Consider the following 22,535-nt stretch of genomic DNA (forward strand, 5'->3'; position numbering starts at 1 on the left):
TCAAGGTGCCTGTTTTTCCTCAGCATGTCGCTCTATTACATATTTACCTGCATACTTACTGTTTCTCCTTAGTAGTATTTAAGTTTAAAGGTAATAGAGACTTGCTTTTGTTCATTGCTTTGTTTTCAGTGCCTAGAATGTTTCGCACATATTTTGTACTATTAAATATGCATTGGATGAATGTGTGGGTAAATGGATAAATGTAAGGATTCATGAGTGGCTGCATTTTTTACTCCATATTTATCTAGCTCTATGATTTTGGACAAGTTACTTCAACCCTGAGTCCTTGTTTCCATACAATGAGAATAAGAATAATGACCTCAAAGGAATGTTGTCAGAAGTATATTAAAAATATATGCAACATGGGTATTACATGTTTGTGTCTGACACAAATTGGCGTTTTTCAGTTTCATGAGGAAAGACAAATGGCCTGGGATCAAAGAGAAGTTGAGCTTGAACGTCAACTCGACATCTTTGACCGTCAGCAAAATGAAATACTAAATGCAGCACAAAAGGCAAGAGTAATTCTATAGCATAATTCTATAACCACTGTAGCATATTTTGTGGCCTACAATGTTAGCTCATAGAAATATTTTCTAAAATCAGATCTAATTTTTTTAATCAGATCTAATTTCAGTTGTTACCTTTTTACATTTAAAATTTAAATAGATGTTATTTAAAACATAAATAAATGTTAACCTACATTTTGTTATAGCTGTATGTAAAAATTAACCTTGCTCTTCTCAGTGCTGTAACTGGTTTATAAAAAAAATCTTAATTCTTCACAGTTTGAAGAAGCCACGGGATCAATACCTGACCCTAGTTTGCCTCTTCCAAATCAGCTTGAGATTGCTCTAAGGAAAATTAAGGAGAATGTTCGAGTAATCCTAGAAACAAGGGCAACATGCAAATCATTAGAAGAGGTAACAAATTTGCATTTTAATCAGAGTACTACTAGGCATATTTGTGTAATTTCTAAATAGTACTTAATAACAAGGGTGGAGCAAATAATGATAAATAGTATCTGTTGTTAATTCTGCTCTCCTTTTCCTCCATCCTTTAATGCTTTTGGTAGCAGATATAGTGATTTTGAATTCACTAGTTATTCAGTCATTACTTTTCATTTTGGGGCAGACTGATCAGTAATGCTAAGCTTAAAAGGACAGACAACGGTTGTTTGGGTGTAGTGGTATGAGCAGTATAGGTAATCTGCCCCTCTGTAATGAAGAATTTAGTCTTTTCATCCTGGATTATTATTTTGATGTGCATGTTGTATATTGCATTCTGGGTCCATTTTAAGCTCATTCTTTTTGTTGTCTGGTAAAAAAGTTTGAAGTTAGACTAGAAATTATTTTATCAGATTAATCCAGATATTGATGTGGTGATGACATCAAATCTACCTTCTTTATTTAATTGTCTAGACAATAATATAAACTAAATATAATACTCATTTTACTTTCCATAAAAACATTTACTAGATACATATTTTTAATTTGGCAAGTCAAATTATACATTTTTAAATTAATTGAAGAATCATTCTTTTTCAATTATCACTCAATTTTCTTATGTGAATTATCACTCTAGTGCTTGATTTAAAATATCTACATTAACAACTGCCCTCTTTTTTTAATAAGCAGCAGGTATTATCGTAGTGACTCATTGGCTGTGGACCCTAACGGATCCATTTTTATATTTAAGTGATTTTAGTGCATTGGTTTTCTAGTGGTTTGGTAGTCACTGGACTTAGATAGAAGGAATGTTTTATGAAACTTACTTTCTCAATCCAGCACCACTCATTTCTAGTGCTAAAACGGCAAGATTGACGTAAGTGCAATTAAACTTCTTCTCTATTACAAGGACATTTCTAAAGTGTAATAGTCTTTTAACTAAATAAGACGGCATATATTTCACTACAAGCGTGAGTTACATAGAAATGCAAATTTAACCTTATTTAATATCAGGTGAGTATTATGAGTATAATGTGAAAAGTAAATTTAAACTTCTACCTGAATGAAGGCTGAACATGATGGTGGGACAAGAGGAAAGTAAAAGGAACTAGAGGAAAGAACTAGGAGGCAAAGGGCATTTATAGAGGTCTAAATACAGGCATGTACGTATGTAAATATATTTATATATGACGATGGGGAAATAGATCTGTGTGCATATATTTATAGGATTAGTATTAAGGTAGCAGATGGACATTGGGCCTCCACTCAAGTACTCCATCAATGCAAGAACACTTTGTTCTATTAAACTGGCATTCCATGATGCTCACCTTCCGGACACGATCACTGAAGACAAAGTAGGTGCATAAGCAAATGTGGTGACGAAAAAAGATGGTGCCTGCTTATCAAAAGATACAGCATGTGGAGTCTTAAAGGCTTGAAGATAAACAAGCAGCCATCTAGCAGAAAAGCAACAAAGCCCACATGGAAGAAGCACATCAGCCTGTGTGATCATGAGGTGTCGATGGGTCAGGTGTCAGGCATCTAAGACCCAGAACAAAATCATACCCAATGTGAATTGGGGAGGTGGTGGTGGTGGTGGTGGTGGCATGGAATGGAGACCCAATGCTCATCTGTAGACAGTTGGACATTCCCTCACAGAGGGGTCACAGGGAACAGATGAGCCAGTCAGGATACAGTATAGCACCAGTGAAACATACAACTTTCCTCTAGTTCTTTGGTGCTTCCTTCCCCCCACCATCATGACCTCATTTTACCATACAAATCGGATTAGACCAGAACATGCACACTGCTACAGATCAGAGCCCGCAACACAGGGAATTCAGGATAGATAACCCCCTCAGGGACACAGTGAGAGTAGGCATACCAGAAAGATTAAAGGAGGGTGTCGGGGGAAAGGAGGAATTAATCACAAAGATCAACCTAAACCCCCTTTCCAGGAGGACGAACAATGGAAACGTGGGTGAGGGGCGATGGAAGTCGATGGAAGATATGAAAATAATAATCTATGACTTACCAAAGGTTCCTTAGGGAGGGCGGGCAGGGGAGGGGAAGAAATGGAGAACTGATATCAGGGGCTCAAGTGGGAAGAGAATGCTTTGAAAATGATAATGGCAGCATATGTGCAAATGTGCTTGACTCACTGATGAATGTATGGATTGTGACAAGAGATGTAAGAGCCCCCAGTAAAAGTATTTAAAAAAATTTTTAATTCTGTTTTTTCCTTTAATCAAATAGTCAGATGAAATGTTTAAAGGAAGGAATATGCTTCAATAATTAATTGTACTTTGATCATTGCAGAAGCTAAAAGAAAAAGAATCTGCTTTATGTTTAGCAGAGCAAAATATTCTTTCAAGAGACCAAGTAATCAATGAACTGAGGCTTCGATTGCCTGCCAGTGCAGAAAGAGAAAAGCTCATTTCTGAGCTAGGCAGGAAAGAGATGGAACCACAGTCACAGCACACATTGAAAATTGCTCATCAAACCATTGCAAGCATGCAAGCCAGATTACATCAAAAGGAGGAAGTGTTAAAGAAGTATCAGAATCTCCTAGAAAAAGCCCGAGAGGTATTTGATTATACTGTGTTATGCTGCCTTATTTATTGCCATGTTTTTAGTCATATCCAAGCCATTAATCTGCCCTGATATGGTAGTTTATTTCTGACTCTCAAGTGATTCTATTTAAGAATTGTTACTTTTACATGATTGGATTACAGACCTGTCAGTAAAACTGAGTTTTCATCTGTACATTGTTGTTCTCTTATTGACTAAGTCAGAAATGACTGCAAGAGTAAGATTTTATACTTTTGAGAAATAACAATTAAATTTGTAGTTAAGAATTAAAGCAGGAAGTTATAATGGAAACTGTTACACTGGTTATCATTTAAAATCAGATTTATGGTTTATAATTTTATGATTTGGGGCTTTGCCTGGAAACTTGAATATTTGCATAGGGAGGTGAATACTAGTTTAAATATAGTTTAAATAAATAGATACTGATCATGAGGGTTCACTATCTTGGGATTTTAAAAGATTAAAGACAAAATATTTAAGATCCTTAGAATATGAATTCATATGAATCATAATTTAAGGTACACTTTGATTTGTTGTAAAACAGGAGCAAAGAGAAATTGTTAAAAAACATGAAGAAGATCTTCATTCTCTTCATCATAAATTAGAACTACAGGCTGATAGTTCACTCAATAAATTCAAACAAACAGCTTGGGTAAGTATTTAAGAACTGTGTTCTAATTACTTACTGCTTTTATATTAAACATTGTACTATGTTTTAGGTGAAAGAACTCACAGCAAGTTAGTTTCCCATTCAGTAATCTCTTTGATATTTTCCGGGGCAAGGAACAAATTGTGAGTTTGTTGCTTGTTCCCTGGGGATGGCTGCTACGTTTGCAGTGTCTGAGTACTCTCCCACTTTCACCACGCGTTCTCAGTTTCCATCCCACCTGGCCGTCTCCTATGTACTGTTGGCCAAACACTGCCTGGTGGTTCTCCTGTACTTGATTGTTCTATGAGAACATTCCTCATGAATGCTATTGTTTATTTTATACCCTCATCTTTTATTTGGTTGAAGGGTGACCTCTGGGGTGGCTTCACTTCTTGGTTAAAATGGTATCTCAGAATGTTTGTCTTAGGGATTCCTCTGTTCTCTATCATCTCTATTGATCCTTTTTTTTTTTTCAAAAAACATTTTATTAGGAGCTAATCCAGACATCATATCATTCCCTCATGTACTCATATAAAGCAGTGTTGTTCAATTGCTACCAAAATCAGTTTCAAAACATTTTCTTCTGGAACTCCTTCACAGAGCTCCTTTCCCCATTTCTTCTGCCATACCCGCCAGGAGCCCTTATGATAGTCGTCGTCTCTGTAGATTCATCCCTCCTGGGTTTCATGTACTGAAAAACATTCAAACACGCATGGCAAAGAGTCAAGACGGCTTCCCACAGGACCAACAAAATATAACAAAAGATTAACCCTAATATGTGGAAAAAACAAACACACAGAAAATATTAAAAACCAGGCGATGCACAAAGTGTATCAGAAGGGAGCTCATGGGACAAAGTTTTAACCATTCAAGTCAGATGTATCATTTTAATATACCATAGTCATCTCTCCAAGACTCTAATAACCAGATTATTCCCATCCCTCAATTATAGTTAGAAGGAAATCACTGGAGGCTTATTCCCTGTGTAGATCTTGTAAGTGTATTTTGGACTTCCACTAACTTCTATAGCCTTCTGCACTCCAGAATCTCATAATTTAAGCTCTGATACTATTCTCATGTGGATTTGGATTATACAATTTACAATCCTTGGATCGTGGATGTTGGTGTGCTTCTTCCACCTCTCAGTTAGCTGTCTGCTTGTTTGGAAATAAACCTGTGAGGCCCCCAGCACTATTCTCTCTCATAGCACGCTCAAGCACCCGTATCTTCTTGTGCTTCCTTCGTGAGGGCAAGCGTGTAGCAGGACCTTGTCAAAAGAATTCATTGTTCTTAGAATGGAAGTAGGAGTAAATGCGAGCCCATAATTTATTCCTGAATCTTCTGTGTTTTTTATCTGCCTGTTTGTCTTAGGTTAGAGAATCTTATTGATTACCTTCTAGAGCACAAGGATCTTCTGTTTATCGTGTCATTGATTAGCTCATGGTATTCATTTCCAAACATTATGAGAGATTGAGTAAGGGTAGACTAACACATATTGACAAACCTGGATTATTCACTTGTACAGAATAAATCTTTATGTGATTGGATGCTATTTGCACAAACAATGGGAATTGGTGGTTAGGCAAAACTTAAAATAATATTTGCTGACAATGTCAGCCACAGGACTGACAGAATAATACATATCTTAATAGGGCAAGTAGGACATTGAAGTAATAAGTAAATGATAGTCTTCCTACTGACAGTTCAACACTGGGTATAGCTGTCTTCTGCTTTTTCACACCATGTGAATTTCCCGTCTTGAGTCCTCAGATTGCAGGAGTGTATGAGGTAGAGTCTAGTTCACCTAGTTGAGTTTCCACATCACATCACTTGTTAGGGCTTTTGGAGCACGCCGTGTGCCTTGAAGATCCAGGATCCAATGTCCCAGTGTTCTATGGTACATGGCCTGGGCCGCCAGGGTGTGTACAGAAATGTGGACGGATGTGGCTTATTCGGAGCATGTTACTAGGCATACTCCACCTTTGGGGTCCTGAAAAGTATTGTTAGTCATTTTTTTTCTCCACTCGGAAATTGGTCCTCCTTCTTTTCTACTAATAGCTGTGCACTTGTCTTTCCACAAGGGTATGCTCCCTTTCCCATCAGTAGCTCTCATCACTCTGATAGAATGTCTGCCAGTCTGGAGGGATCTCTATCAGCCAGTAAGCAGTCATCCTCCCCTCCCCCTCTCAAAAATCTGAGCCCAGCTGAAGTGAGGACCCCTCTGCCAAAGTAGCCTTCAGGATACACGCGTAGAAAGGGTGGTGCCTGTCTGGTTCGTCGGCAACTGTCAGGCTCAACTACTGCGCCGCCAGGCCGCCCTGGCCAGCAGACTGGATGTCCTGAAAGCCCGAGCCTGCTCCCATCCTGCAGCAGGGATCTCACACTGTTTGCCCTTTTGTGATCAACTAACTTCACCCAGAAAATGGTTGCCAGATCCTGCCATGTCATGTTTTTTGAGACCATATAAAATCTTTCTTCTTTTATGTATAAAACATTGGCGTCTGATAGGCTGCCATGACAATCTTCTGAAAGCACAACCCTGACTTTCCACTCCCTAAATCCAGGCCTCCCATAACTCACCATTGTCTGTCTGCAGATTCATTTTCAGATTCCCTAGTGGGAACTCACAACTTTTCATGGTCTGATCTCAATCTTCTTCAAATTACACGTGTTATATGTTTTACCAACAGCTAACTGGTTGCTTTATTTGAGTAAACCTTACTGCTTTTAAACTTTCTGATCTGTATATGTGAAATGACCTTTCATGTCTTAACTCGTGTAACTTTTAACTCATTAATTCTTAAATAAGCATTTATTGGTTTTTAACCAATTAAATAAACCTTCTACATGTAAGTATTTTGCTAGATACTAGAATGCCAAGAATAAAGCCTGCATTGCCAAATATTCCGTTTTACTTAAACCTTCATTGCTTAGTACATTTCAGGTGAGATAATACGTTTTCACCATTTGATGAGCCAAGTTAAATATAAGATAGCATTGAGTTCTACATGCCCATGGCTGATCTATTCATATTTCATAGGACTTAATGAAACAACCTCCTGTTGCAGTCCCCACCAACAAGCATTTTATTCGTCTGGCTGAGATGGAGCAGACAGTAGCAGAGCAGGATGATTCTCTCTCTTCACTTTTGATCAAACTGAAGCAAGTGTCACAAGACTTAGAGAGACAAAAAGAAGTCACTGCACTAAAAGTCAAAGAATTTGAAAATGTGAAAGTAAAGTAAGCCTGAGAAATGTTTTGGTATTATAGTAGACCAATAGTAATGATGATAAGTGAATACTAAATGTAAGTGTTTGCTGTGCCAGGCACTATTCCAAGCATGTTCATATATTACTGCATTATTTTTGTCATGACAACTTAGGACATAGGTTATTATTTTCTACATTTTCTAGAGAGGAACCCAAGCCACAAAAAGGCTCAGTAACTTGTCCAAGAGGGGGTAAAAGAGCCACATTTTAACCTAGTCAGTCTGACAAGCAGACCTTTTTCTGCTTGTTTTTTGCACTACATGTGATGCTTTTATTGAGCAAATGTATATTGAACTTTGTTTAAAAATACTGGCCTGGAGGCATATCTTTTTTTAAGTACAATTTTCCTGTTAGTGAGCAAGTTATAAATGTAGACACTTTCTTCTCACCTTTCTTGTGGAGTAGTACGAACAACTTATTTGTGTAACATTCCACTACCATTTTTCCATCTACAATTTGTCTTGTCTCTTTGCCGAGCCAATTTTGGATCTGAATCATTGAGTGACTGCTTAATGTTCTGGTGCGCTTCACTTTCTGGTTGTCTCCTGTGGTTTCAAGCACCTTCCCCGGCTTGAAGGAGATCACAGTGTTCTTAAAAACACCTTCTGTTCTCATGTCACTACCTTTCCGCTGACCCTGATGCTGGCACTCAGTGTCACTAGCTTAACCGCATTCCTGGCTGCAAAAGTCACTCCTGTAAGAATAGAGCAAGCGACACACCTTGAAACATGGAGGAAGAAGTGTTAAAAATTTGGAAAGCAGTTTTAAAAGCATGCATATGTTCTCTAGTGTGGTTTCAGAAAATTTGTTGTAGCTGCTTTTATGATGTCTGTGGTCTCTTGGCTGAGACAGAGCCTTCCTAATCCTATTTCTCCTGTTGTCTAAGTATAGTCAAGTTCATCCCCACTCAGAGGGAGCTACACCCAGCAGAAACGCGGCCTCAACCTGCACCATCCTCACAAGTGGTGCTATGTTGGAGCCCATTGTTGGAGCCGCTGTGTCAGTCCCTCTCACTGAGGGCCTTCTGCCTTGGTGCCGACTCTCCACTTTATCAGACATGCTGTCCTTCTCTAGCTATGACCTGTCCCGACAAGACAGCCGAAGCGCAGGACATAAAGCCTGGCTGTCCTTGCTTTTAAGGAGGATTCTGGCTGAACTGAAAAGGCAGACTTGTTCATTCTTCTGGCAGCCCATGGTACTTTCAATGTTTTTGGCTTTGCCAACACCTCCATTGAGAGGTGTCAGTTCTTCTCTCTCCCGTATTCATGCAGTGTTAGCATGCATGTGAGGCTATTGAAAATACCATGGTTGGGGTCAGACATACTTCAAGTCTAAACGATGGCATCTTTGCTTTTAAAAACTTCAAAGAGGTTTTTGACAGCAGTTTCCCAATAAATCAGCAGCGTTATTTTTATCTTGTATCAGGTTTTTTTAAGGAGCCCTGATGGCATAGTGGCTAGGAGTTGGGCTACCATCCACATGGTCTGCAGTTTGAAACCACTAGTGGCTCGTTGGGAGAAAGATGGGGATTTTTAGTCTCAGAAGCTCACCAGGCTGTCACTAACAAGTCACTAATGTGTCAGGTTCAGCTCATCAGGTTCTTAGCCCTTTCTAAGTTTCGGCTTCATCAGGTATAAAGTTGAAATAACAATACTCTCCCTGTTCTTTCAGGTTATTCTGTGAAAACTAAATGGTACTGTCTATGAATATAATTTGAAAATTATAAAGTAACATTTAAATGTAATTTTTTAATTTATTGATATGTAATACATACACCTATAACACAGGCACAGTGGAGGCTCAGTAAATATTTGCTCTTGAAAACTTGGCTATATTTTGTTATTAACCATTAGGATTATTGAGTATTAAACAACATTCTTTATATTACAGATTCTAAATGTTGCTTAATCAAAGTATTAGAGCATAGATTTTAAACACTAGTTCATTTTAGAATCATTATAGAAATGTGTCTGTGAACCTTAATTTTCTTATCTGAAAATTGAGAAAATTGAACTACTTAACACATCGATCTAAATTCTAAAGCCCTTTTTATTCCTTTGAATTTTCACTCCTTGTTCAAGATGCTTCTGGCTAAAGTAACCCTATTTTTGCTTTATATAAGATATGCTAATTTTAAGAAATAATTCTCTAAAATTAACCTGGTTTAGCAGTAGCATGTTAACAGTTTTAGTCGTTATTCTACAGTATTGAGTTATTTCATGAGATTTTATTTTTGGTGTAATGATTTCTTGCCGTGTTTTACAATGTAAATGTACTTGTGTTTTTCTATCTAACACCTAGATATAGGAAGAACATCTTTATTAATTTTATTTTTTAACCACATGAAATATTTGAAGTTGGTTTTCACCTTAGTATGTTATTTAAACCTTAAGATTATACTATTACTTATATTTTCTGTATTGACATTGGCATATATATTTTAATACATCTATTTAATACATATTTTAATACATTAGGAGACTGATTGTTTCATTAATTTCAAAATGATTTCAAATTAGCCTTCAATTTTTGACTATAAGTAACAAGACCCAGTTTAGCATTTATTCATGATTTAGGACAATCTTCACCTTATTAGTCAAAGTTTACTAATTCACTTCTGCATGTTGATGAACTTACTGATCCACTGTCTGTATATCCAGAGACCTAGACGTAGTTTAAATTATCAGATTGATTAATGCTTAATGAGTACTAGTTATCAATTGAAAAAATAAGTTTTCCTGGTATCCATTTCTGTGTGTGTGTGTGTGTGTGTGTGTGTGTGTATGCATATTGGCATAGTAGTAATGGCTTTGGAATTACAAATTAATGCAAGTGACATCTGTCAAAGTTTATATTCAGTCTTATGTCAATATAGAGTGATGGTTCTTGACCAGGGTATTTTGCCCTTGAGGGGATATTAGACAACATCTGGAGACAGTTTTATTCTCAGTATTAGGGAATGCTACTGGCATGTGATGGGTAGAGACTACACATCTTTATGTGTAGGGCAACCTCTAACAACAGGAAATTGTTTTGTCAGAAATGTCAACAGTGCCATGGTTGGGAGACCTTGATGTAGGAGAGGTAACAACTTACTGAAGCAGTATTGCTGAAAGTGATATCTTCTTTATAAGTCACAAAATGCAATAATTTTAAAAAGTAGACAAAACTAGAAGAAAGGAAAAGTTTATTTTATGCTAAGCTTAAGAATCGTTAAGTCAAGAAAGGAATTGTGGAATTTTTTTTAGATTTTGGTGTTTTCATCAAGATTTAGATTGTGAAGATATTTAGCATCTAATAGTTATTATTTATAAAATTTGTGTCAGTTAAAAATATTAAGTGCTACTCTGTTGAATACATTTGTTTGCTTATATTAGACTCCAAGTAAACCATGCAGATGAAGTTAAAAAAGTGAAAACAGAAGTGGAAAATTTAAAGTCCCTACTGGCTCAGTCACAAAAGGAATCACAGAGTTTAAAATCTGAAATTCAGGCTCAAAAAGAAGCCAATTCTAGAGCTCCCACAACTACAATGAGAAATCTAGTAGAACGGCTAAAAAGCCAATTGGCCTTGAAAGAGAAGCAACAGAAAGTAAGTAACAGCTAAATGTTATCAACGTGTAGAAACTATGTGTGGTAGAGTGCTTTTATAAGATGCCACGATGATTTAGCAGCTGGTTGTGAATTGGAAGGTTAGCATTTCAAACGCAGTGGCTCTGTGAGAGAAAGGACCTGTTCTGTCCCCATTGCAGGGCCAGCCTGGAAACCTCGGAAGCATTTCTGCCAGGACCCCCAGGGTGGCCCTGAGTCAGCACCAACTTGATGACATACAGCTTCTTTTCAGAGACTGTGTGTGCATATGAAAAGATGGCAGTGTTGTGATAAAATGTATAAACCTATCTAATCCCATTAATCAGAGCCCTCCACATAATACTTTTAAGCAAGTTTATTGATTGTTTTTTATAAGTGTAAATGTATTCCAAGTTTTGTTTTTATGTTGTTTGGCATTCATCTGACTTGTGTGTTACCTGGAGCAAATGCAGGGAAAACTTAATTACATAATCTTCTCTTTCCTATTGCCCCCAAATTTCAAAATAGTATACCACCAGTAACTATAGTTTAAAATCCCAGTAGTAAAGAGGAGAAAATTATGTAACTGCAAGGTCAGCAGTTTGACACCACCTGGGGCTCATTGGGAGAGACAAAGCTTTCTGCTTCTGTGAGCAGTTAGACTCTGAAACCCACAAAGGCAGTCACTGTGATTCAGAATCTACAATCAGCTTGATGGTAATGATAGAAGTCTTAACTTCCATGAAGGAGATCTGGTTTCAGTTATTTACCAACAAACCTCATATCCCTAACTACCAGGAGAGGCTTACATGTGGAAAGGATGCTGATCAGGTTTCAGCAGAGCACCCAGACAAAGACAGATTAGGAAGAAAAATTTAGTAATCTGTTTCTTAAAATGTAAACTCAGTGGATCACAGTGATCCCATCTGCAAATGATCATGGAGGAGACACCGGGTTAGGAAGCAATGTTATTCTTCTGTGAATGGGGCCATCATGGGCTTAAGGCCCATTCACTGACAACTAACAACAATCATGAAGAAAAGAGAATAAAGAAGTGAGTCACAAAGATTGTCTTGTAGAAAGGAGATGGCCAGCGAATCTCTTTGATTTCTTAATTTATGCTAAATATTATATTCTTACATTGTTTTAAAAGGTATTGTATTTTTCTTAAATATCTTTTAACATTGTTGGCAAATCGTATACCTCTTCCAATTCTATAACTTTCCTTGTGCCTTAAATTCTATTAATTTTAAATAAAAGAATATAGATAAATATCTAAAATTGCCTATTGGAAAATAAAATATGCTTAATATTTTAATACAAATTGTTACATTTAATGCTGGGTTCTCAAAATCCTTATTGTAAAAATTTTGAATTCTCAGTGCCAATTTGGAAAGAATTAAGCCCAATTATTAAAAGAAATTAATTTGAAAACTTAATTTTCTAATTTGGTTCACTGCTATGTTTTAGGAAAATATATTAAGCTATAAAGCTTGCTTATTTTTATAATTTCCTTTTAAAATATCAATTTGTTCAAATTTATAATATGATTTTTAGGCACTTAGTCGAGCACTTTTGGAACTTCGGGCAGATATGACAGCAGCGGCTGAAGAACGTATTATTTCTGCAACTTCTCAAAAAGAAGCAAATCTCAATGTCCAACAGGTTGTTGACCGCCACACTAGAGAACTGAAGGTGAGCACCAACACACAAAGTACTATAGCGTGTTGTTCCTGAGTATTTCTTTAGCTTATTAATTCAGCCATAATAAAAACTTTTGTTCACATGATTAAAATTTTGTTAGGTTTTCATTAAGGGTAATATCTTTTTTTTTTTTTGGTGCCCTCAATGTGCACATGGTTCATTGATTGTAAAGATGGAAAAACAAATGTTGTTTTTTCATGTAACAAAACTTTAGCTTAAAATTTTCTTTTTTTAACAAAGATTGATGGTTAATACTTTCTATTGTATCTTGCTTTTGTCATTGATAAATGTGGAAGACTCATGAGTAAAATCTGTCTCTCTTATTAGTTACAAATTGAAGATTTAAATGAAAATCTTTTAAAAATGAAAGAATCACTTAAAACAAGTAAGAATAGAGAAAACACCCTTGCTGATAATGTGAATGACTTAAACAATGAATTGCAAAAGAAACAAAAAGCATATAATAAAATACTTAGAGAAAAAGATGGAGTCGATCAGGAGAATGATGAACTAAAAAGGCAAATTAAAAGACTAACCAGTGGATTACAGGTAATTTCATATTTAATTCAGCTAATGTCTTTGATTTATAAATGATAGGTAGAACTTTATTCCAATTTTTAAATTTTATCTATAATGTTTGCTGAAACTGACTTTCAAATGATTCTGATATAACTATCAGTGAAATCTATTGTATCTTACTAAAGGATAGAAACTATTGTCATTTTATATTTATATATTAATAATGTCTAAAAACATGTCTGTTGGTACCCTCAGAAAGTTTCTGTTAAAGGAATGTTAACTGTATATTTTGTTTGATTTTCCTATTAGTATGTAAAGATACTTATATATTTTTCAGGGAAAACTTCTGCTTGATAATAAACAAGGCTTAATTGAAGAACTCCAAAAGAAAATTAAAAAGCTAGAAAGTCAGCTTGAAAGAAAGATGGATGAGGTTGACTTAAAACCTATGAAAGAAAAGGTACGGAAAGAAAAGTCCAAAAACCAAACTCACTGCCATCTAGTCAGTTGTGATTCGCAGCCACCCTATAGAGCAGGCTAGAGCTGCCTGTGAGTTTCCAAGACTGCCATTGTTTATGGGAATAGAAAGCCAGCCCTTTCTTTCTCCCTTGAGTGGCTGGTGGTTTCAAATTACTGACCTCGTGGATTGCAGCCCAGTGTATCACAACTACTCCCCCAGGCTCCTTGTCTGTGAAGAAGCATAGTGACTAATAGACTGAAAAGTGATACACTAAATTAATAAGTAGTTAAGATAGAAGTAATACTATCTACATTATCTATTTGCCAAGATTATTTTGACAATTAGATTAACATATTTTCTAGGAAGCATTAGTTTACCTTATTCAGTATATATTATAATTGATAAATAAGTTATAAAATGTAATTTTAAATAATGCTAGCAGTTTTTTTCTTTGTTATTGCTTACAGAGTGCTAAAGAGGAATTAATTCGGTGGGAAGAAGGTAAAAAATGGCAAACCAAAGTAGAGGGAATTCGAAATAAATTAAAAGAGAAAGAGGGAGAAATCTATACTCTAACAAAACAGTTAAGTACTCTGAAGGATCTTTTTGCCAAGTGAGTGTACATTTCTTTATAAAACTAATTATGTATAAGGTCTAGTTTTATTTACCTTGAAGTTGTAGAGTTTTATCTTATTTTATAATGTGAGAAAAGATCTGCTTTTAATTTCCAATTATAGCCTATGGTCCACTAATTTTTGTGTTCTTTGAAATGTTTTAAATATATTTGAAGAATTACAATTGGAGCTTCCTATGTTTTAATATAAATTAGTTCAGAGGATTCAGAAGATCTACCATATAGTGATCTGGTATTGAATAAGCTATACATTAGTAAATTGCACAAACTTAATAGTGAAGTGTGTCCTTTTCATGCTTATATCTGAAATCCCATAGAGCTGATAAAGAAAAACTGACTTTGCAGAGGAAACTAAAAACAACTGGCTTGACTGTTGATCAGGTTTTGGGAGTGCGAGCATTGGAGTCAGAAAAAGAATTAGAAGAACTGAGAAAGAGAAATCTTGAGTTAGAAAGTGACATAACATATATGAGGTAAGGTATCACATGGAATGTCCTCTCCATATATAATGAGGAAAACATGGTAAATTTTACTCATTAAAATTTTTAAATTAGCTTTATAACTTTATTAGTGTCTCTTTAAAATATAATTATCTAATTGAATGCTGTGTTCCAGATCTGATTTGATCAATATATAGTATCCATTTTAGGATAACATCCCACACTTAGTTTAGTAATATTTTCTTAATACAGTATGCATTTGTGTGATTTTTTTTAAAATCATTTTATTGGGGGCTCGTACAAGTGATGTTTGTTTTTGGCTATTCATATTGAGCTTGTAACATTTAACATCTCTAGGTCCTCAACATTTCCTCTAAATTTTCCAACCATTCTTTCTATATTTGTGTCTTTGGTGATACTAACACTTCATTCCTTTTTTGGATAAACTCTTTTTATGAGTATGCGAGCGGATACCCCCCTCCGGAAAAAAAAAACCTGATTTTTTTTTCAAAGCTACCGGTATGTATTTAAATTTTGCAAAACCACCTTAATCAACAAAGTGCTCTCCATCGCACTTAACACATTTATCAAATCCGCGATCCCATTCTTGGAAACATGTTTCAAACTCATCTGTTGGATGGCTGACAGCATCTCCCTCATTTCCTTATTTACCTCTTCTATGTTGTCAAATCGCTGCTCGTTCGTGTCCTTTTTCATTCACAGAAGCAAAAAGAATTCACATGGAGTGAGGTCAGATGAGTCAGGTGCATGAGGCAAGAAAGGTGTGCTGGTTTTTTGCCAACAACTAGCACATTGAGAGAGCTGTGTGAACAGGTACGGTACATTGTGGTGGTGGAAAAGCCAGTACCCTGTCTCCACAACTCGGGCCTTTTTGTTGCACACTGTTTTGCAATTTTTTTCAGAACCTCGAAACAGAAAGCTTGATTAACAGTCTGACCTAGTGGAACAAACTCCAAATGCACTACAAGTATACATTTTCATCCTACAAAACCACCACCCAGTTTTTTTCTGTTTCTTAGGGGTAACCCCCTCGTGTGTATTCAGAAAAAATGCCAATGTCCTAAACATGAATAGGTTATTTAACACCAATGGAACGTATTACTTGGTCAACAGATTGCTCTCTGGAGCCCTGGTCGGGTGGTGGTTATATGTTGGGCTGCGATCGGCACGGTCAGGAGTTTGAAAGTCCCAGCTGCTCTGCAGGAGAAAGACGGGCCTTTCTGCTGTGAGGAGCTCCAGTCTCGGAATGTCAAAGAGCTGTTCTCCCCTGTCTTACGTGGCCACTAGGAGTTGGTATTGACTTGATGGCAGGGGGGTTTATGTGTTTGGACCTTTCTCCAAAGTTAATAAACACCCAACATCATTCATTGATTTTGCCAATTAATTTTTATGAAAATTTTATGAAATCAAAATTAATGTGGTTTTTTTTTACTAGGTTTAATTAAATATTATGATTTGGAGACTTAACTATGCTGAGTTTATTCATTTACATCATTGCATAGTGTACATTATGAATACATCCCTACTTTATCCATTCTAATATTGATGAGCCGTAGTGGCATAATGGGTACTCATTGGGCTACTAACCACTGGGTCAGTAGTTCAAATCCGCCAGCTACTTCTAAAAAGAATTAGTCTTGGAAACCCCGAGGGGCAGCTCTACCCTGTCCTGGAGGGTAACCCTGGGTCAAAATGACTCAGTGGCCGTGAGTCTGACTGAGTGTTGGTGAACATTGGTTTGTTTCAGGTGTTTGACTCTGAGGAATATAGCATGGTCGTGAACAGGCTTGCTTTTGTCTTTTGATGCATTTATGGGTACGTTTCTCTTGTGAGACGACCAAGAAGTAGAATTAGGTTGTATGATTTATGATATTAGAAGATAATACAAGACAGTTTCATAATGGCTAACCTCCTAGCAGTAGATGCCAATTCTGATTGTTCCACAACTTGGTCAGTATTTGGTATTAAATTTCAGTCATCTTTGCTGTTAAGTGCTGTTGAGTCAGTTCTGATTGTGTCCCTATGTACAACCGAACAAAACATCACCCACTCTCACACCCCCTCACAGTTCTTCTTATGTTTTAGTCCATTGTAGCAACCACTCTGTCAAAATTCTTTTTGTTTTTGCTGCCTCACTACCACACATTAATGTCCTGTTCCAGGGACTGGTCACTCCTGATAACACGGCCAAAGTAGGTGAGATGTGGTCTTGTCATCCTTGCTTCTAAGGAGCATTCTAGCTGTCCTTCTTCCTAGACAGATTTGCTTATTCTTTTGGCAGTTAATTCTTTTGGAAAAATTCGTTGTTAACATCATATTTTAAATGCATCCCTTCTTCTTCAGTCTTCCTTAATCAATGTCCAACTTTCACATGCGTGTAGGGCAGTTGAACATACCATGGTCTGGATCAGGCACACCTATTCCTTCTAGTAACATCTTTGCTTTTCAACACAAGAAGTCGTCTAGAGAAGCAGATTTACCCAATGCAATGTGTTCTTTGATCTCTTGACTGCTGCTTCCCTGAACACTGATTGTGGATCCAAGCGAGACAAAATCCTTTTCTCTGTTTCTCACAATGTTACCTATTGGTTCAGTTGTGAGGATTTTATAAACCTTGTACAGTATATTGTTATAAAATTCTTAATTCCTTTTCCTCCTCCATGTTTCAATACACCAAAATGGGAAATAATTGAAGTTCTTACAGTAAAGCGTCTGTGGTTGTTTATAGGACCCAACAAGCTCTTCCTCGTGACTGTGTGATAGAAGATTTACAATTACAAAACAGATATCTCCAAGAAAAACTCCATGCTCTAGAGAAACAGTTGTCAAAAGGTGCAGATTCTAGGCTTTTGGTAAGTGTCCATTTCCCTCCCACCCCTTTTTTACTTTTCCTCTTATAATTTATAAGACAGGAGTGAAATTAGTGACTTCTTTTATTTGGTCAAGAATTTTTTCCCTTCAATATTATTAATACAGTAAATTTGGTTTTTATTCTTAGTAGGTTCTATTGTATATTAACTGCTTTAAATCCTTTCTTGTGTAATACCAAACTACTTAAGACAGCACCAGTCATCTCTCAGTTTCTCTTCCTGTGGTGGCTTGCCTATTGCTATATTGTTGGAAGCTATATTACCAATATTTCAAATACCAGCATGGTCACCCATGGTGAAGAGGTTTCATTCAGCAAGTTTCCAGGCTTAGAACAGACTAGGAAACAAGGATAAGTGGTTCACTTCTGACTGTCTTAAGTACCAGTGGGAAATTGCCGTACATTGGGCCAGAAGATGAGCCCTTCAGGTGGGAACACACTCAAAATATCACTGGGAAAGATCTGCCTCTTCAAAATAAAGCTGACCTTAATGATCCAGGGGTCCTCGAACTTTTTAAACAGGGAGCCAGTTCACTGTCCCTCAGACCCGTTGGAGGGCTGGACTATAGTTTAAAAAAAAAAACTATGAACAAATTCCTATGCACACTGCACATATCTTATTTAGAAGTAAAAAACAAAACAGGGCAAAAACACCTGGCAGGCCAGGTAAATGTCCTCGGTGGGCCGCATGTGGCCTGCGGGCCGTAGTTTGAGGACGCCTGATGAAGACCTTCATTTGCTGATGGAATATGATGCAAAATGAAAGAAACAGCTGAATACATCCATTATTAATCAGAACACGTGATGTACAAAGTATGAATTTGGGGAAATTGAAAGTCATCAAAAATGCAAGACAATAAAGATCAATTTCCTAGGCATCAGTGAACTGAAATGGACTGGTATTGGCCATTGTGCATTAGACCGTCATGGGTTACTGTGCCAAGAAAGACAAAATTCAAGAGGAATGGAGTTGCATTTATCATAAACAAGAACATTTCAAGATCTGTCTTGAAGTAGAACCATGTCTGTAATAATGAGAGGTTCTGTAATCTAGGACAACTGGGTAATACAACTGTTACTCAAACTTCTGTACTAACCAGCTAAGCCAATGATGAGTGAACTAAAGAGTTCTACTAACTTCTGCAGTCTAAAATGGATCAAACAAGCTATCAAGTACATTTCTTCAAATAACTTATTTGAGAACTAGTTGGTTATAATGAGTTGAGAACTAGTTGGTTATAATGAGAACTAAAAATGTACATAGATAATAACCCAAGATGTAGTCTAGCCAAGAGAAATGTAAATATAGGTGAGTGATTGCTTTGGCTCAAGGAAGTAAGGAAAATTTTCTAAAGGAGGAACAGGTTCAGGCAGTTCTTTTTGACTGGAACTTTTTTTTTTTTAAGCATTTTTATTAGGGGCTCATACAACTCTCATCACAATCCATGCATACATCAATTGTGTAAAGTGTATTTGTACATTCATTGCCCTCATCATTCTCAAAACACTTCCTCTCCACTTAAGCCCCTGGCATTAGGTCCTCATTTTTCCCCTCCCTCCCCGCTCCCCCCTCCCTCATGAGCCCTTGATAATTTATAAATTATTATTTTGTCATATCTTGCCCTTTTGAGGCAGTTTATTTTTTGGACTGGAAGAAACACCATAAAATTGTATGTAATTATGAAAGTATATGTGGAGGGTGTAAAATCATTTTTGACTTTTCTGTTTTGAAACTGCATTTTTTCCCCTCAGGAACTTTTATATTCTAACCATAGTTTATATTATCTTTAATGGTTGCTCTCTCATTCGTGTTAAGTGCTGTCTAGTCTGTTCCAATTCAGTGTCCCAATAGACAACAGAATGAAACACCGCCTGGTCCTCCATCCATCCTGGCCCTCCACTGCCACCCTCACCGTTTTTTGTTAAGTTTGAGCCTATGGTTACAGTGACTGCATTAATCCATCTCATCAAGGGTCTTTGTTTTTTTTCAGTCACCCTTTACCAGGCATGATGTCCTTTTCCAGTGAAAAGGCCTCTCCTGATAACATAGCCAAAGGACATGAGATAAAGTCTCATTATCTTTGCTTCTAAGAACCATACTGATTGTACTTCAAGACAGATATGTTTGTTCCATAATTCAAACACATATATTCTTTTTTTTCTGAAGGGCTTTCCAATTCCCGCATTTTCTTTTAAGAAAAAAATTTCCCTCTGCCATGAGATCATAGAGCTTGATGGTGACTAGCTACCACTACTATTTTTATCCAAGTTTTAGTAGAAGAATCTTTGACCAAAAGGGATGAAATCTAAAATAGAATTTAAAATTATAATGGATTCCAGATATTTGGGAACCATGACGGCTGGGTGAACCCCTGAAACCGTTACCCTAAGATAATCTTTATACCTTAAAACAAAAATCCTGTAACTTCTTAAAACCAAGTAATATTTTATCTTCATCAGTCAAGAATGTTGCACATTATGCTCTTTTGCCAAAGATTAGATTAGGAAATTGGGGGGACAATAAGTCTGTGTTATGAGAAAGGAACCACTCAGAAAAAGAGGTGAGAATAGTCGTACAACTCAAAGAACGTAATCAGTTTCACTGAAGGGTCCTGTGTTTAGGTGCTGTCAACTTGGTTCTGATTCGGAACAGCCTGGGTACAACAGAACAAAACTGCCTGGAGTACTATTATGTACAAGGTGATCACTGGCCAGTTTCCTTTTACAAGTAGGTCACCAGGTCCTTTTTACAACTTGTCGTAATATGGAAAGTCCACTAAAACCTGCCACTCGAGGTGGCCCAGCTGGCATCTGAAATACCAGAGGCATAGCAGCATGAAATACCAGCATAACAGCAGCATGCAAACCTGTCATAGAGCAGACCGACAGATGAGAGTGGAAAGTGTACATGTATAAATTACTGAACAGGTGTATATTCTGCTATCCTTTCTCAAAAGTAAAATTATTTTTTAAAGTTTCCTTTTGCAGTAATTTCTCCTATTCAGTATATATTATCTGGCCTTTATTCACTTATTAATTTTTTTAATGTTGAACATCAGAAACATAGCAGTTTAATAAGTTATAATGTATATTAAACTTATTATGGATTAGATGAAAGTTTACAGAGCAGATCATTCAGTTTTACTTTCAATGGTTCATACACATGTCATTTTTGGCATTTATTAAACCTTAAAAATATTCCAATCTTTATTTTCCTGAAGGCTTCAGGAATAGAGTCCAATGATCCTTGTCAAAGAGAACAGGCGCTTCGGAAGGAAAACTTGAAGCTGTCATCTGAAAATGTTGAACTAAAATTTCAACTTGAACAAGCAAATAAAGATTTGCCAAGATTAAAGGTAAATTTAATTTTATTACAGGTAAGAAATCTAATTTGCCATAATGTCTTGTGAAGAAAAAGGTAGAAAACCAAATTTGCTCCCTTAATAATTATTGGTTTAGGGCTTACTTTGTTTTTATTGGCCATTCTTGTAAGTACCAATAAAGAGCATTCAGTAAGTTTTACCATTCTTTTTCAATGGCTGTCGCTATGTTAATCGTGTATTTGCTTTATCTCTTAGAATCAAGTAAGAGATTTAAAGGAAATGTGTGAATTTCTTAAAAAAGAAAAAAACGAAATTGAGCGGAAGCTTGGTCACGTTAGAGGGGTGAGTATTCAATATGATATGCTACATGTTTTGGGTTCAGAAGTGATTATCCAAAAATGAGAGAAAAAGTTAAGATGTATCATGACAGCTAGCCTAGTGCCATCAAGTCAACTCCCAGGCGTAGTGCCCGTGGGCCAGAGCAGAACTGCTAGGTGAGTTTTCTGAGACTAATGATGTGCAGGAGCAGTCATCCATCTCGTTCTCCCATGGTGCAGCGGAAGCTTTTGACCACCTGGCTCCGTCATCACAGTAGGTATGTGCAATTACTAGTGCCTGGGATTCAGGTTTTCTTCTGCAGCATCCACAGTAGATGGCCATCGAGGAAGAGGACAACTTCCGCGGATCGATGGGCTCAAGCACAATGCCAGGCTGGCACTGTGCTGGGTCGCTCTTCTGTTGTACTATGAGCCTCTATGAGTGGCTCCACTCAGTGGTCCCAACAATAGCAACAAGAAAGACATTGTAAAATATCACTGTGCTTTATGCAGTGTTCCAAGTTACTTAATCAGGTCAGATCTTATAGGCGTTTTATTTCACCTGTTTTCATTGCGCATTCCTTCATAAAAACATTTAACTTCCATGAATTTGTTTGCTTTTGTGGGAACTACTTACTGCTCGTTGGGCCAATCCAGGCATTTTCTAAGTATAAATGTGTTTTCTATTTTGTTTTGTCTTATTTTCCTTCCTTTTTCTTTTCATCTTATTTGGTATTCCCTTTTTTAAAATTAAATAATCATTTTATTAGGGGCTCATGCAACTCATCACAATATGTATTTCATTTGTGTCCAGCACATTAGTACGTATGTTGACTTCATCATTCTCACGACACCCGCTTTCCACTTGAGCCCTTGGTGTCAGCTCATTTTTCCCTCTCCTTCCCCGCTCCCCCCTTCCTCTGAACCCTTGATAATTTATAAATTATTATTGCTTTATCATATCTTACCCCATCCAACGTCTCCCTCACCCACTTCTCCGCTGTCCGTCCCCCAGGAAGGAGGCAATATGTAGACCTTGTCATCTGTTCCCCCTTTTCTCCCTCACCTTCCCTCCACCCTTCCGCTATCGCCACTCTCTCCACTGGTCCTGGGGGAGTTCATCTGTCCTGGATTCACTGTATTTCCAGTTCCTATCTGTGCCAGTACACATCCTCCAGTCCAGCCGGATATGTAAGGTAGAATTGGGATCATGGTAGTGGGG

General features: G+C 36.9%; 1 protein-coding gene across 1 annotated transcript in view; it reads left to right on the top strand.

Annotated features, from left to right (window-relative positions):
- CEP290 (centrosomal protein 290) overlaps nucleotides 1–22,535 on the top strand; it is a 97,703-nt gene that overhangs the window by 58,091 nt on the left and 17,077 nt on the right. The window contains exons 33-46 of the mRNA XM_045293067.1: nucleotides 408–515; nucleotides 789–923; nucleotides 3,267–3,533; nucleotides 4,084–4,191; nucleotides 7,229–7,428; nucleotides 10,835–11,048; nucleotides 12,584–12,721; nucleotides 13,058–13,279; nucleotides 13,587–13,709; nucleotides 14,177–14,322; nucleotides 14,661–14,816; nucleotides 17,533–17,656; nucleotides 20,895–21,029; nucleotides 21,252–21,338. Coding sequence (XP_045149002.1) covers nucleotides 408–515; nucleotides 789–923; nucleotides 3,267–3,533; nucleotides 4,084–4,191; nucleotides 7,229–7,428; nucleotides 10,835–11,048; nucleotides 12,584–12,721; nucleotides 13,058–13,279; nucleotides 13,587–13,709; nucleotides 14,177–14,322; nucleotides 14,661–14,816; nucleotides 17,533–17,656; nucleotides 20,895–21,029; nucleotides 21,252–21,338 — 2,163 coding nt within the window. The remainder of the gene's footprint in view (nucleotides 1–407; nucleotides 516–788; nucleotides 924–3,266; nucleotides 3,534–4,083; nucleotides 4,192–7,228; nucleotides 7,429–10,834; nucleotides 11,049–12,583; nucleotides 12,722–13,057; nucleotides 13,280–13,586; nucleotides 13,710–14,176; nucleotides 14,323–14,660; nucleotides 14,817–17,532; nucleotides 17,657–20,894; nucleotides 21,030–21,251; nucleotides 21,339–22,535) is intronic.

This window comes from Echinops telfairi, unplaced genomic scaffold (genome assembly GCF_000313985.2).
Source record: "Echinops telfairi isolate 266 unplaced genomic scaffold, ASM31398v2 ScPeMD7_2;HRSCAF=8, whole genome shotgun sequence".
Taxonomy (NCBI): Eukaryota; Metazoa; Chordata; class Mammalia; order Afrosoricida; family Tenrecidae; genus Echinops; species Echinops telfairi.